This window comes from Brachionichthys hirsutus, chromosome 5 (assembly GCF_040956055.1).
Source record: "Brachionichthys hirsutus isolate HB-005 chromosome 5, CSIRO-AGI_Bhir_v1, whole genome shotgun sequence".
Classification (NCBI taxonomy): domain Eukaryota; kingdom Metazoa; phylum Chordata; class Actinopteri; order Lophiiformes; family Brachionichthyidae; genus Brachionichthys; species Brachionichthys hirsutus.
The window spans coordinates 5,749,456-5,764,578 of record NC_090901.1 but is presented as its reverse complement, the minus strand read 5'-3'; the positions used below and the strand labels follow the sequence as shown (position 1 = coordinate 5,764,578).

Genomic DNA, 15,123 nt, shown 5'->3' with positions numbered 1-15,123 from the left:
TAACCCAGAATCAATCCTGTCAGAGTGACAGTTTGTTTCTGCCAAAATAATTACTTTTCTGTTCCGACCGAGGCTGTAATTATGGCTGGCCGCGTCGCAGATTGTTTCCATTTCAGTTTACGTAGAATAAAACTGTTCGTAACCTCCCAGAGGAGCAGGACTGGCTCATCTGCAGCCTGGTGGCTTTTGTACATGCTGCGATGGAGGCTCTGTGGCGCCTCAGACATGAGCAGGTAAAAGGGTCATGGCGTGTTGTCTCCTAATGCAGCACAGGCGCTCTTCATTAACCACGAGTGCTTGCAGGATGGACCTTCGTCAGGGAAAGTGTATTTACGTCAGACGGGGCGCAGGCCTCCTGCCTCTCATTACATTAAGAAGACGGAGGAGCTCCACAGCAATGTCCTGCCGTTGTCCCGTTAACACAGGGGTCCCCAGCCACTGGGCCGTGGGACATTTCTTACCGGGCCGCACAGAAAGAATAAATAATTGATATACTTTCCGTCATGTTGATTGTTAGAGTCTGACAGGTGTTTTACTTTGGAAGACTACCGGATTTTCTCCAACGTAAAAATCACCCGTGGCCCTTCTTTGTCATGTGATGCGTTACTAAAAAAAAGAAAAAGAAAATCTGTACTCGCGAAATCTGGGTCGATGCTCTGATCCGGAGGAACCGACAGGTGTGTGTGTCTGATGGGCCGTACACAATAAGACGGTGTGTGTTGTTGCTTCCTCTCAGGGGCAGGGAGAGGCTTCAGCGCGGGGGACGTCCATGGAGGGGGACTGTCTCAGCTGCATCAAGTACCTCATGTTTGTCTTCAATTTCCTCATCTTTGTAAGTATCTTTCCTGTCTTCCTCAAATACTCTTCATCTGGCTTCATCTGAAGTTGGTGTCAATCTAATTCATTTAACACCCCCCCCCCCCCCGCCCCACAGTGCACTAATGGAGTCACATTTGCATCTCATTAGATGGAGGCTATCTTGATCCCATCAGATTCTCTCTTGATTACATCTTAGCATGCTGGCACACATCTGAGGCTCCCTGCGCTATGAAGGCTTTGTGACTGACGCCTGAGTTGATCAATCTTGATCAGACAGTCGAGGGTAATCCCATTACTGTGAGCCTGTAAAGAGGGGGGGTCACGCTGGGAGGGGCTCCTGCTTTATTAGACTCAACCCTCCTGTTTCGTGACTCCACTCTGAAGCCATTGTTCAAGGCTTGGCTGATAATGCAGCAGAGCTAAGGGCTGTTAGCGCCGGCCTGTTTTACGGCCACCCCTTTGTTTCTGTTGGAGCTTTCTCAAACGCTTCAGTCACGCTGCTCATCAAGGAGAGGATGGAGGCCGTGCGTCTCTCTGGCAGAGTTAGGGATTTATTTGAAGCAGAATAGACCCCCCCCCCCTCCCCCAAGGCATCATGGCTCTGGAGATATGGAGCCTTTTATTTGCCCTCACCTCTCACCCCAGCCGCTCACGGATTTGCATTACCAGCATATTTTGCTGGAAGAAAAGCCCCGATCTTCTATTCCATTTATCGGATCCATTAATCTACCATAATTTAACCCTTTGTTGGCTGATTCATGCACCGCTCCGAATACAGACTATACCGAATATATCCACTATGCAATAACAATAAAGGCTTTCTATTCTATTCTATTCTACCTGCCTGCCGATTTTGTCTGACTGCTGTCTTTCACTCCTGTCCACCAGCTGGGGGGCTCTTTCCTCTTGGGAGTGGGGGTGTGGGTGCTGGTGGACCCCACAGGATTCAGAGAAATCATAGCCGCCAACCCCCTGCTGTTCACGGGGGTCTACATCATCCTGGCCATGGGGGGCATGCTCTTCCTCCTGGGCTTCCTGGGCTGCTGTGGAGCCATCCGGGAGAACAAGTGTCTGCTCCTCTTTGTGAGTTGACTTTTTTTTTAACGGATTTGTGTGACCAATCCGGTTTACCTGAGCGTGTGTTGATTAGCCAGCCTGTTGTGCTTGAGGCAGAAAAACAGCTTGTCTATTAGTTCCTCTTGCATAGTTAATAGTGACAGGCTGGCCAGTCCACAATGTGATTTCTCGTGTGTTGCTCTGCTCTTTTCTTTCGTTGTTGCAGTTCTTCATGCTCATCCTCCTCATCTTCTTAGCGGAGCTGGCCGCTGCCATCCTGGCCTTCATCTTCAGGGAGCATGTAAGTCGCTGCTGCTGCTGCTGCTTCTTCTTCATCCTTCTTCTGATCTCTACAGACCAGCAGGACTGCGTGCCAAATTTCAACCCCACAAATGTTTCTGGCAAACGAAAAATTACGAGAGCTCATATTGGCTCCCGATGGTTATTGATTGAACGAGATGAGCGACCTCCGTCTCTCTTGTCCGCGACTGTCCGGCTTCATCCCTGCAGTGAACTGAAACTCTGCTCTTATCTTCAGCTGACCAGAGAATACTTCACCAAGGAGCTGAAGAGCCATTATCAGGGCTACAACAACACCGACGTCTTCACCACCACATGGAATGCCATCATGACAACAGTAAGGCCGACACCCACGGCGATGAGCTCATGTGCCCCCCCACCCCCACCCCCACCCCCACCCCACCCCACCCAGACTCATTACTTCCACCGACTGTCTGTGGAAGTTGGAAAGTTTTAGCCTTGTGTGTCGGAGGGTCCACATCCAAAATCATCATGCTGGGCTGGTGCAGTGGGCGGACCGCAGGCCGCCGCGCACACACAGGCGCTCCAGTCACGGCTTCCTCTCTCCCGACAGTTTGACTGCTGTGGGGTGAACAGCCCAGAGGATTTCAGGGACAGCCGGTTCAAGATGATCAACCAGAACCACATTGTCCCAGAAGCCTGCTGCCAGCATGCCGGTCAGACCGGGGACAAGGCCTACATCAACCTGGGGCAGTGCTTATCAGGCAGTATGATGTTCCGCCATAACAAGGTAACTTCTGTCAGCTCTCTCGCTCTCTCTCTCTCTCTCTCTCTCTCTCTCTCTCCATACAAGCCACCTCCAGGTCTAATTAGAGCAGGAGACAGTTGAGGGGTGACATCCAGGGGATTGCTGACTCTTCCATGGCTGATTAGTCCTTCTCCATATGTAGGGTGCGGGTGTGGAGACGCCGAAATCTGTGCACGTGTGCATGTGTGTAGATGTATTTGTGTGCATGTGCATACAAATTGGATTTTTTTTTTGTGGGGCATCCATGTGTGCAAAAATAGAGGATAATAAGTGTATGAATATGTGCTTCAGAGTTGCACACCGGCTTCCAGCTTCCGTCTGTATAAAGGAAGCCCTGGAGTGACTCGTAATTACAGCGAGAGCCGGGAGGGAGAGGATTTCACGACACTCTCCACCTGTTGCTTTTCATGCCAGGAGAACAATGGGAGTTGTCCACATTGTGTGTCTCCCTCATTAAAACTCAGTGAGGCTGGAGGCGCGGTTTCCCACTCCCACAGCCAGGCCTTTGTTCGGCGCCTCGCTCAATTAAAGCTGTGGTTTTAGATTAATTGTCTCTGTAATGGTGGCCGTTTACAGCCCACTGATGTCTGCTGAGCTCCACGTCTCTGTGTGTCCACAGGGCTGTTACTCTGCAGTAGTGGACTACTTTGAGCTGTACATCTATGTGGCTGGAGCTCTGGCCATCGTGGTGCTCACCATTGAGGTACGGCAGGATTCATGCTCTACAGCTTTTCTTCGGACATTCAGGGATGTGAATATTTATTTCAGAAGGTACTTGAGAGCTGTCTGTGTGACAACGTCTCCGTCTAGTGGTGGGAAATAGTACTACAGAAATATACTTAATATATACTTAATATAATTAATATAGAAATATATTTTATCTGATGCACAGAAAGAGAAAGCTTTATTCTCCATCATAGCACAGCATCCTGTGAAATAATAATAATAATTAATTAAAAATATAAAAATATAAAAATTTAAAATTAGAAATACAAAAAATAACGCATTTCTATCTCCCAGTCTTTAATTGAGGTTTAAAAAAAAGACCATTCATAATATTTTCTCTTTTTTTATTTCTCGTCGATGCAGCAAACTGGAATCATATTTACAGTCATTCATTCTTACAATAATTCTAAAGTTGGAAAAATGCTGTGTGCATGCAAAGCTTCAATGGTGAATGAGTTTGAGTGAAAGTAGAATTTATTAAATTTAGAAAATGAAGTAAATGTATGAACTTTCTGTAAATATGATGAAATAATGTCCAACCACAACAACGGCTGTGTGAACAGCTGGGACCTCAGCTTTAAAAAATACTTTAAAAAAGTAAACATAAAATAGTAAACAAACAGGAATCCAGAATGGATGTCGGGCCACTTTTATGTCAGGATTAAGAAACACTTTTCCTTTTGCTGTTTATAATCTCTTTGCTCTTCCTGTCCTCAGCTCTTCGCCATGGTCTTTGCAATGTGTCTCTTCAGGGGAATCCAGTAGAGCTGCTCCATCTGTGACCTTTTTTTAAAATAAGGGGAATCCAGGAGAAAAGAACAAAATGGATACTTGTAAATTTGTTGATCCCTTTTTATATTAGCTAATTGGTAGGAAAAAAAAAACTTCTCATACTCCCGTACTTCACAGCTGGACTTTTGAAGTACTGGCTGGTTAAAAAAAGACTACAAAAAACATGCAAACAAAAGAAATACATGCACAAATCATAGCGTTAATCAGAGGCAAAACTGATGTGAAAAGATTTATGTGGAAACCGTCATTTTGGACCGGGTCTACCACGGACTGGGCGTAAAAACGGAGGACCAGAACTGCACTGACTTTTGGATGAAGAATATTTATAAAGTAAAGTTGGCTGAACTGTAAAAATGCGTTTCATGTACACTCTGGCTGTTACCTGTTTACCTTTCATACTGTATACTGTAACACCCCCCCCTCCCTCCAGATAACTTTTTACAGCCACTCATCTTTAATGCTGTACGATATAAGCTCTGTGTGTGTGTGTGTGTGAGTGTGTACATACTTGATGCTCTTTTTGAATGTGTGTGAACTCATTTGTGAGCGCGTGGCTCTTCACTGCCGCGCCTCGGAAAGCCGGCCTTCTTTTTTCTATTTGTACGGTGATGTTTTATTGCAGTCGTGGCTTCGTGTGGTTTTAGGTGGTGAAATGTATTCCTATGCATTTGTATTGGTTCTTGGAAAGTCGATGACATAAATGGCATTTTAAATGACTGTCGCTGCATTTGCTTTCTTTAAAAGTTCTTTTAATAATGGCACTGTGCAAAAAATGATTATTGAGCTTCTTTTAATAAAACAAATTAATCATATCTCTACAATGATGGGAATAAAATAGAGCAGATGGATGCTTCACCCATTGATGGACAAAAGCGTAATGAAATGTGATATTGTTCCAGTGATGATGAAATCAATTATGTACATACAAAATGCATTAGTGTATTGATTTTTTTTCCCCACTATGGCAAACAGCTCACAAGAATAACTGAGGGGAAAAATAATTAAAAGCGAAGTAAATGAGTACTGAACATGTCAACACCAATGGCATCGAAACGCCACAACAAAGGAAAATAAATGACCCAATGAGCTGGATCAATTAATTAGAATAGCAACAAATCAGAACAAAGGATCTCTAAAGGCAATTTTCACAACCGCCGCTGGGTTAGGGTTGAGCCTGTAACAGCGTAGCTAATGACTAACATGAACCATCCCTAATGATAAGCTTTATTAAGAAAGAACATTTAAAGCATACTCTTAAATGTAGAGAGGGCGTCCCGGATCAAGGCTGGGATATTAACTGATAGTTGGCTCCAGAAGATTCTTTGGATCCAAAGTATAACCCTTAATAATTCCTTTGAGTGATGTTAAAGGCATGTAGTACGTGGAGAAGGATTTTAAATTCCATTCTGAAATTTACTGGGAGCCAGTGCAGATAGGCGAGATGTAATCCAATCCTGGTTTAAGTCAGAATACGTGCAGGATCAAGCCTTTAGTATTTTCCTGACACTTTTTGATACAGAATGTGCGCGATGTTTCCTTGAAATCTTGTTTTATATGGGAGCTAACGGGCAAATATAAGTATCAGTATTATCATGGTGAAGCTGGAGTCGGAGATAGTCATTCTTAGCGTGTTTCTGAGAGGTTTGGGGCCCAATGAGAGAGAAACACTACGGCTCATTATTTGAGTCACATAATGAATGTCACATTTCTTTTTTTAATAAATTGCTTTCTTAAATATGTCATTGAATATTGAAATGTCGTGATTTGAAAGTTTTTACACGTATTTTACATGCTGCCGTGTTCTGAGAGCAGTTGGTGCAAAACGAGTACTCGCTGCATCTTTCTCGCCAGCATGCGGCGCCAGTCAACCAAACTCAAGGTTAAACGCAATAGCTGGTCAGATTGGAAACCTTCGGAGAAGAATCACGTCTTCTTCTGTGTCTTTGCTGTTTTATGGTTATAGAGATCAGCCAGCATGGTGTACAGCAGACTCCAGACCTGTAAAGAAACAGTTTTACCTTTTGATTAAGTGAAAATAAAGAGTCAAAATGTGAGATAAAGCTCAGAGTCTGCCTCTGAATTGTTTATTGTTCTCTACTGTTGGAAACAAATTATTCAGCCCCTGATATATAAAAAGCTTTAGTGGGAAAATATATTTGATCAGCAGGTTACAGCATCCAGATGACAGTGTGAAAGGTTCCTGGGAGCTGCTGCTTACGTTTTAATTCAAAGCTAATGGATGGAAGCAATAATGCTCTCATTTCAGGAGACTGGTACCAATTAAATATTATTTAACTCTATAGGTTTATTTATGAAAGTAGACTGGGCCATATACAGCTGATGAATCTGTTATCTTTAGGGCACCACATCTTTTATTTGGCTACAATAAAAAAAAATCATAAAACATAAAACTGTACAGCATCTCTCAAAAATACTGTTTCGAACTACTCCAAAATGTACTTTTAAAATATGAATTTATTAGCTTGGACTTGCCAAATGCTATTTATTAATTGTTCACTGTAGTTAAAAAATACTGGATGATAAATTATTTCTGGTTTGTATCGGCAGCTTATTTTAATAACGCTGATGTAAGATGAAATAATATAATTCACCACATGGGGGCACTTGTATCCCTCCTACTTCTTTATTGGCTCTTGTGAATGACTAGTTTCTTCTGTCCATTATCAAGAAGGGACCTTTTGATCAAAAGCAAGATAATTTCACCAAACATTTAACATTAATACATATTTTATATGCTGATTGTTTTTAGGATCATATATAAGAGTGGCATGAGGATGGATGGATGGACAAACGCACTCTCAATTTGAGAGTAAAAGTAAATTTAATGTTACTACTTTATATATTATTATGTGCGTATCTCGCCTGGTTTTATTTCACTCAATATAATTTTCTGACTCTTTTACCTGCAAACATCCAAAATTTACTGATCCAAATTTGACATAGTGTGCCTTCAGGTCAAGATCTCTGTGAGAACCGAACAGCTGAAAAGTGGTGCTGGTGGTTCCGTCCGTCCGTCCCACACAGTATGGTCACATCACATTCAAGACGCACAAACACAGAGCTGAGGTGTACTAACCCTCCTGGTGGCATCAGATCAAACGTATTCTGCAACAGCTAGTTCAGCAAACTGCTGCCACTGCTTCTACCTCTGAGATCACACCGATCTGAACATCTGGAAATAAATCATCCTGTTGCAAATATTGTGTGTTGACATACAGCAAGGATTTATTTCTGTTTGTCATGTCATACACATGGAAACCTGCTTTCATTTTACAGAAGAATACCAAAGTAAAGGATTTATTCTTCTTGGAATTGTTTTTTTTTTTTTTTTTTTTGCATTGGCAGTTTGTGGTGAAACTTGTCTCTCTTTTTCTTTTGCCCATGTCAGAATTTTCCATCTTAATTGTAGCATCAGATATCATTACAAAAAGCTCCAGGGTCGTCTCTGCAATAACAGAAGGGGAAGGATAGGCCCCTCTGTTCTCAGACCAGCTTCGGATTTAAGGGCTCTACTCTTCCCGCCACCATTAGAGCACCTCGTGTAAAAGCCTTTAAATGCTGTTGGATTTCTTTCTTTCTCTTGTAGTTTAGGGTTGCTGCGGAGGATTGATGTTTTAGTATTTGCCTCTTTGCTCCAGCGTGGACTTGCACCAGTACATCTCTTCTTTCCTCATAAAAAATCCAACCAGGAAAAAGGGAGAAATGGTGACTCTTGTTCAGTTTGTTTTAGCCCCCTGTTTGGAGAGGAAACTTTCATTGCTTGATGATTTATGGGTAGTTAGACTCCCAGGGGAATTAGAGAGTCCCTTTCCCTGCATGTAATACATCCTCTCCGACATAGATCTCGGGTTTCTCCTCTGTGTCATGTTTATTCTGTGTGAAGGGTGCTAGGTCCGGTGGCGAGCTGACGGGCTGGGACAAGCCTCTGATGACCGTTCAGCAGAACCCATAACGTTTCACATCCGCCGCCATGTGATCACAAAGCCCACGGTGAAAGTGTGTGAATTTAAATATATCCTCAACAGCACGAATCGATGCACAGTGCATGAATTAAATTAATTAAATACTCTGCAGCTCCCTTGCTGTTTGTGCCTAAAGGGACCGACTTGTCCCGCAGCGGTCCAGTCCCACAGAACCGGCATCCTGAGTAGCCCTTTGTGACGCACGATGCCCATGACATAGCGTGAAACAGGAAGTGAGCCGGGACGGCCAGGAAATGCGTCTGTGGGGATGTGCTCATTTCTCAGGCCGAGCATCACCGCCGTGGAGATTTCATGTGTTCTGTGACTCATATGTGAAGCATGTGTTTTCAGCCCGCAGTGCTCGGATTTAGAGGCTGACAACAAATAGATGGCGCAGAATTATTCCATGCAAGAAAACCACAAAGTTGTTACAAAGGAGAAGAGTAATGTTGAGCAGCCGGCAGAGTCCCAATGACTGAATGAGGCCACTTCATTTATCCTCATTAGTTATCTCTTTGTCTTTTCACTTTCCCCCTATATGAGACCGTGTAGCAAAGTTCCCTCCCAGCGGGAGCAGTTCTCTCGCAGGGAGTTCTCTTACCCTACAGCCTGAGCTGCTGAGCCGCCATCGGGCCACTCTCTGTCTCTCTGGCCTGTCAATCAGGTCCGGAGTGGCCCGATGCACAGAGTCTGCTAGAGGTCAGCTGTTGTGTAGGTCTGACCTTTGAGCTCTGCAGTAGGAGGGCGTTCGGTGCAAATGCGCCGATCGCTGCAGGACTGGAGCGCATCATAAATCAGCAGGATTCCTCACCACCCCCCAAATTCACGAGATTCATAATTAAAAGCATGTTGCTGTGCAGAGAAGAGACGTGCCGCTCCGGAGTGAACGGATCGAGGGGGTTAAAGACGCATCCTGATAACAAATGTGGACGAGGAAAGACTAAAAGGTGGGAAAGAATGGGCCGGCTGTAGATTGAGCAAGTTGGGCTGGAGGAGTCAACAGGGTGACTCATTTCATTGCTGACAGTTGAGACATGTTTTACGGGTGATGTTATTTATTTTCTACCACATGCTTGTAAAGCAGAATCAACTGCTTCTAAAAGCTTAACTCATACAGGATTATGCTTATGCATCTGCAGCTGACCACTTTCATATGTTAAGAGCAACACTACTGTTAAAGTGATAAAAGTAGTGCCGTCCTCTGAAGACACCCGGTTCCGGATTCAACCTGCTAACCAGCCCCGCTGGTTTAATCCACTCTGTTCCTTCAGCCTGGCTAAACCTTCACCTAAATTCTTTCCCACCATCTTTATATTTGCATGTTAAAAAAGCCACTCAATACATTTCCACGCACACACACACTCATAAACTGGAGTTTTATTAGTGGGAGTTAGTGAATGATGCAAGACTCCCTCCATGCTTACAGACCACAGACATGCCTGTCAGACCACGCGCAGGGCATCGGTTGATTGCTGGCCGCTGTCAGCTGATGGTGGAATGGAGAGGAGGCTGGATACCAGCCATAAATCCGACACACTTTGGTTATACTTTGGGTTTTGAAACTTTCAATACCGTGCAAGTAAAAGCTCTGAATACTCTAAATACTTCATAGAACTGAGGATTTTTACACGTAGCGTCTTTAATTGAATCAAATGTAAGCACACGTTGAAGCCTCTGTTTAAAATGGACCAGGAAGAATATTAAAAGAAGATGACCACTAGGTTTGCATGCTTTGAAAAAAGTCTCACACCCTTCTTTACTTGTATACAAGTCCTCTGATCACACACACAGAGACACTTGTTTTGACACAGGATGACATATGATGCAATAATGCTCAGTATTATTTGCTAGTGTCCAGTAGATGAGCTCAGCAGCGTGAGCATTGAAAGAGATCAAACCGATTTTGACGATAAAGTTGAGTTGTGGGTGAGCTATCGGACGACGCTGGATGCGAGCCAGAGAGCCCATTAGGAGGAGCGCAGGGAAGGGTCCCTGCTCGCTCCTCAGCAGACCTCCTCCCTGATCTCCCCTCCGAGCCAAGCCCTCCTCCTATGCTCCCATCCTACTGCCGACACAATTACCTGTCAGGTCCTGCGATGCAGACGCAGAGACATGCAAACATGTATTCGTGCTGTGGTTCCTGTCTGTCATTCTAGTTTTCACCCTGAACTGTGCATGATGTCCCGGGTCAGACAGGACCAGCCTGTCTCCTGCTCATGTCTCGTAGTATCAATCAGTCCAGCCAAACAGGGACGTCCCTACGTTTGGCTCAGAGGTCATTCTCAGCTTGTAATGAGGGACGTTTTTCTTGACAAAGTGATGCATGTTGTGTCTCTTCCTCTTCAGCTGCGTGCTCCTGTCCACAAAGATACGTCGTAGCGTTGACTTATGGTCGCAGCAGGAAAAAGCCTTTTACACGGCGTGGGACAGGATCAATATATCAAGCTTCTGCCGGCTCTCTGGATTTATGACACGTCACCTGAGGTTTTCTGAGTGAGGTAGACTTTGTTTTCACAGCAGCAACCGTGTGAATTTTAATGTCGGAGTCTTGCTATTCATGTTTGTCATTTTCCTGCGGCTCCAGTCATCCACACTCTTTGAGAGTGCACCAGTGAGTGGATAAATCTGATTTACAGTTAAAGCAGCAGCTTTATTTTAAAACCAGTTGGTTCATTTAACAGTTTAATCCAAAGTGCCAGCTTTTTTTTTGCACTGATTTGCAGCCTTGGCGTGGCTAACGATGGCCTTTAATGAGCAGCCCAAGCATCCAGTTGTTTATGGAGTGACCTGATTGACAGGGCGGCTAATGGAAAAATAAAGTGGTGAATGAGGAATTTGATCTTTACCATATCAGCAGGGTCTTAATGTAACGGGGTGAACTTTGAAGTGTCCTAATGGTCTTCATGGTCCCTTAACCATGCAGGCTTCTATTAAGGGTGTCAGTGGAGCCTGGCTGGAGCAGCGTGACCCATTAGGTTTAATGAGCGCTGTTCGGGGCACAGTGGGCTGCTCCTCTTCCTCTCGGAGTGTTTATTTATGTCATCTACATGCGTTTCAGACAACCGAGAAGTGGAGGTTTTCTACGTCTCTTTAATTAGCGGCCCATTTTCCCGCCAGTTCTCTGATTGTGTCAGAACTGAGTTTAAATAAATATTGCTGTATATTTATGCAGTTTTGACTGGTATATTACTTCTTACAGATGATTTAACAGGTAAGTAATGTGATACTTTCTGTTGACTATCAAAAAAGCTCATGAAGACACCAAATCCGCCTCTGAATATGTGCGAAAATGGAAGTCGGAAACTCGGGGTGTCCCGATCCGATCTTGTGATCTGAAATCGGGGCTGATCGAGAGCTTTGCGGACTCAATTGGAATCGGACGTTAGCTCTCGATCAGGACTCGGATATATATGGATCATTATTGTCATTACTTTGTGTCAGATCTGGAGATACGCTGTGGCACAGAGTGAGACCTCTGCATGCGGCATGACGTCACTTCCTGTGACACTATTGGTTGAATGCTGGCCAAACACGGAAGCAGCTTGAAGCTAGTCGCGCAAGGATGTCTGTGCTATGGAAGTGGATGACAGAAACCTGGCGATTGAGGTGCTGTTCATTTTATTTTAAATATTCATATTTAATATTTCCTGTTGCACTAGTCCAAGTCCAAAGTTAAAAAAAGTACTTAATTTATTACTTGAATGTTCAAGCCTCGCCACAGAAGTGCTCTGTTTAAGAGTTAAATGTTGAAATAAGATGATTAAAATTAAAAATAAGGGACTTCCTGGATCTGTTTCTTCACTCGTCTTTATTTTTTTTATATATTAAAGAAGTATCGGATCATGACTCGGTATCGGTATCGGTTCAAAATCAAATGACTCGGACTCAGGGTCACAAAAACCTGATCGGGATGTCCCTAGCTAGAACCAATATGCTGTTTATTCCTGTAAAGAGGAACCTGAATGTTCCTCTTTACAGAGAATGTTGTTGGATATAAAACTGTAAATTTGTGGCTGCTTTTTAAGTGTTCTGTCTTAATTTAATACTTTAATTCTATACTATACTACAAGCTATACTTATAGCTATACTTATAGCTTGCAGGAACTGATGAACTGAGAAGTTGGAAAGTATGGCGAGCCAGATTAACTCATGGTTTTGTTTTTTCATAAAAGTAGCTGAAAATCTGAAAAGAAGAACTTTTCAAGGTTGTTTTCAAAGGTTCTGTGAAAGCTCGATTTATCGTTATTAGGACATCAAGGGAGAATTGTTTGACATGTACATGTAGAAGGTCCTCTCCTCGCCTTCATCACTGTCCTATTGACGATCGCCAACCCTTCCCTGGAGCTGGAGGCTGTAATGGATGACAGCAGGCTTCGCTCAAGTTTTCCTGTTCTCATGCGATCTGAGCTCTTCTGCTAAACTCTTGCACAACTGTGGAAAAGACAGCAATTGTTGCTGCATGGGGGAGAGCAGCAATGGGAGCGCGGCCAACATTGCTCGCAGGGCAAAGACCGCAGAGATGGCAAGATGTGAATTGGCCCCATGTTTTTTATTCCTGGCCATGTCTTCCCTTTGTTATACGCGAGAGTTGTCTTAAGTGTTGTCTCCTCTGTGGATGATATTCAGCAGACACTTCTTGTTAAAGTGATTTGATTTTTTTTTTTCCACCGGGCTGTTTTGTTGCATGATTGGGCTCCTATTTCCAAAAACAAAGAACATCTGTGTGAAACGGCGTTACTTGCTTTGCCTCGCTCCGACCGTAGCTTTGCTGTTAGCCACAGAACACCTGGAGTTATTTAAGGCCCATTCAAACTATTAGGCTTAACTTTGGGCCTAATGGCTTGGGCAGAGCATCCCATCTGGAAGCTACTGATTCCAGAGAAGGAATAAGATCACATATCACACACACACACACACATTTTCATTATTAACCAGCGATGCATTAAATATTTCTTAAATGTTCCTTTCACTTTTGAAAGCGATAAGCTCTCATTTCAATAAATATTTTAGCATCTCTGAAGCGACGACCACGAGATATGAAGTCAAAAACATGCATATTATATATTGCTTGTTTAATTAGTATAATAGAAATGTTAAAATGGCATATTATTGTCAAACTCGAAAAAAGATTCCCAATAATGTTGAACTATTCCTTTAAAGTTAAGGTTCCTTTGGCGTATATACGGTAGTTCTCCATATTTACCCCCCTACTGTTTTGTTAGATCAAATAGGGCATTCATGTGCTCCCATTTAGGAGTTGGGAAGTTTTTCCTACTTTGAGCTTTTAAGTTTTATTATGGACATTGCAATGAAGATATATTTTATTGCTAAGCGTGTAAAGAAAATGTTTACAGCTGTTTGAAGCGGGAAGCTTTTTATCATAAAGGGATTCTTTCCCAGCCTCTGCAGCTTTATCAATGGTAAAATATAAATTACATTGTTGATTGTTCTCACATGTATTTATTCTCTACATCGTCCTCTTGGCAAATATTCGATTTCCCAGAATAAAATGTGGAGGATTTAAAAGAGGAAAGTTACTGTTGTTTTAATCCGGATTATTCCGAATTAATTTAGAAACATAAAACAGTGTGTGTGACAGCTGATTTGTTTTTGTCTTGTGTTCATGCTGTCTCGTGACTTCTTGTTTTATTTTGACATTTAGCTTGCTTTCTTTTGCCGTTTCTATTCTTAAAGAAGAAATGTGAGTCAATGAGATTCATTTATTTCTAAATAATTTCAAAAACATCAACAAGTTGCTTCTATACAAACAAAAGTAAAGCACCCTTTACAGATTTCAGTGATGCTGTTCATGGTGCTGAATATGGACGGGACTGTCGGGACACACAACCATGGCTTTAACAGGGAGACCGGTGTCCCCCTGGAAGTCAAACTTGAAGAAAGTCCCCCAACAATTAAGTGCAATAAGTCATTGCAATGGCACATAATATAAACGCACAGTCAAAACTAGAAATATTTGATTACCGGTACTACACCAAAATTGCTTAAAGACATAAAACAAATATAAAGAAATTCAGAAAATAACACTCCAAACACAACTTTACATTTATGGCAATATTATTGTAATACTGTACTTAAATGGTTTATCTCTGGTGGGCCATTATTAGACAAATAAGCAAAAAAAATGTACAGGCAAACAATCAACATCATTTATATTGTTCACATTAAAACAATACTGCATTATATGGATTTAAATTGCTTCATTTCAGTAGTATCAACATGGATGGAGCAGAAAAGTGAGGGAGGACCAATGAGGAGACAAAAAATGCAGCCAACAACCTGGGCATCCATTCACACACCGGATCATGCACGCTTTTATTTTGAAATTATTGCAAAAATACTTTTTGAACTTCAAACCCATTCAAATGGCATAATTTCATTCGACATTAATAAATCCTCAGTGCAGAATACAGCTGGAAGTAAAATGGTTCAACTGCCTCTGTGATGCTTCCTCGGAATCTAGAACCCGCAGTGTGAAGCGGGTCAGATCAAATATCCGGAAAAGCTATAGGTTAAAACTTCTCAACCTTTGTGATGAAGATGAAGCTTGGACATCACAGGATGTTTTGAAAGAACAATGGTTCCAAACATCAGTCTGTTAACCAAGACCTGGTTTCAGAGGATGTTCTGGATCATTCTAGAGGCCGCCAGTCACCTGAC

General features: G+C 42.8%; 1 protein-coding gene across 1 annotated transcript; it reads left to right on the top strand.

Moving 5' to 3' along the window:
- Window positions 1–742: 742 nt before the first annotated feature.
- On the top strand, window positions 743–5,179 carry tspan18b (tetraspanin 18b). The gene is made up of 7 exons (XM_068739552.1): window positions 743–832; window positions 1,708–1,902; window positions 2,102–2,176; window positions 2,414–2,512; window positions 2,750–2,926; window positions 3,564–3,647; window positions 4,388–5,179. The coding sequence occupies exons 1-7, from the start codon at window positions 770–772 to the stop codon at window positions 4,433–4,435; spliced, it is 741 nt and encodes a 246-aa protein (XP_068595653.1). The 5' UTR covers window positions 743–769; the 3' UTR covers window positions 4,436–5,179.
- Window positions 5,180–15,123: the final 9,944 nt, after the last annotated feature.

What these genes read in the sequence shown, in the direction of transcription:
- tspan18b (XM_068739552.1), top strand. Translation starts at nt 770, where the DNA reads ATGGAGGGGGACTGTCTCAGCTGCATCAAGTACCTCATGTTTGTCTTC. An exon ending in CCTTCATCTTCAGGGAGCAT is followed by an intron (nt 2,177 to 2,413) that starts GTAAGTCGCTGC and finishes TCTTATCTTCAG; the next exon opens with CTGACCAGAGAATACTTCAC. An exon ending in TCGTGGTGCTCACCATTGAG is followed by an intron (nt 3,648 to 4,387) that starts GTACGGCAGGAT and finishes TCCTGTCCTCAG; the next exon opens with CTCTTCGCCATGGTCTTTGC.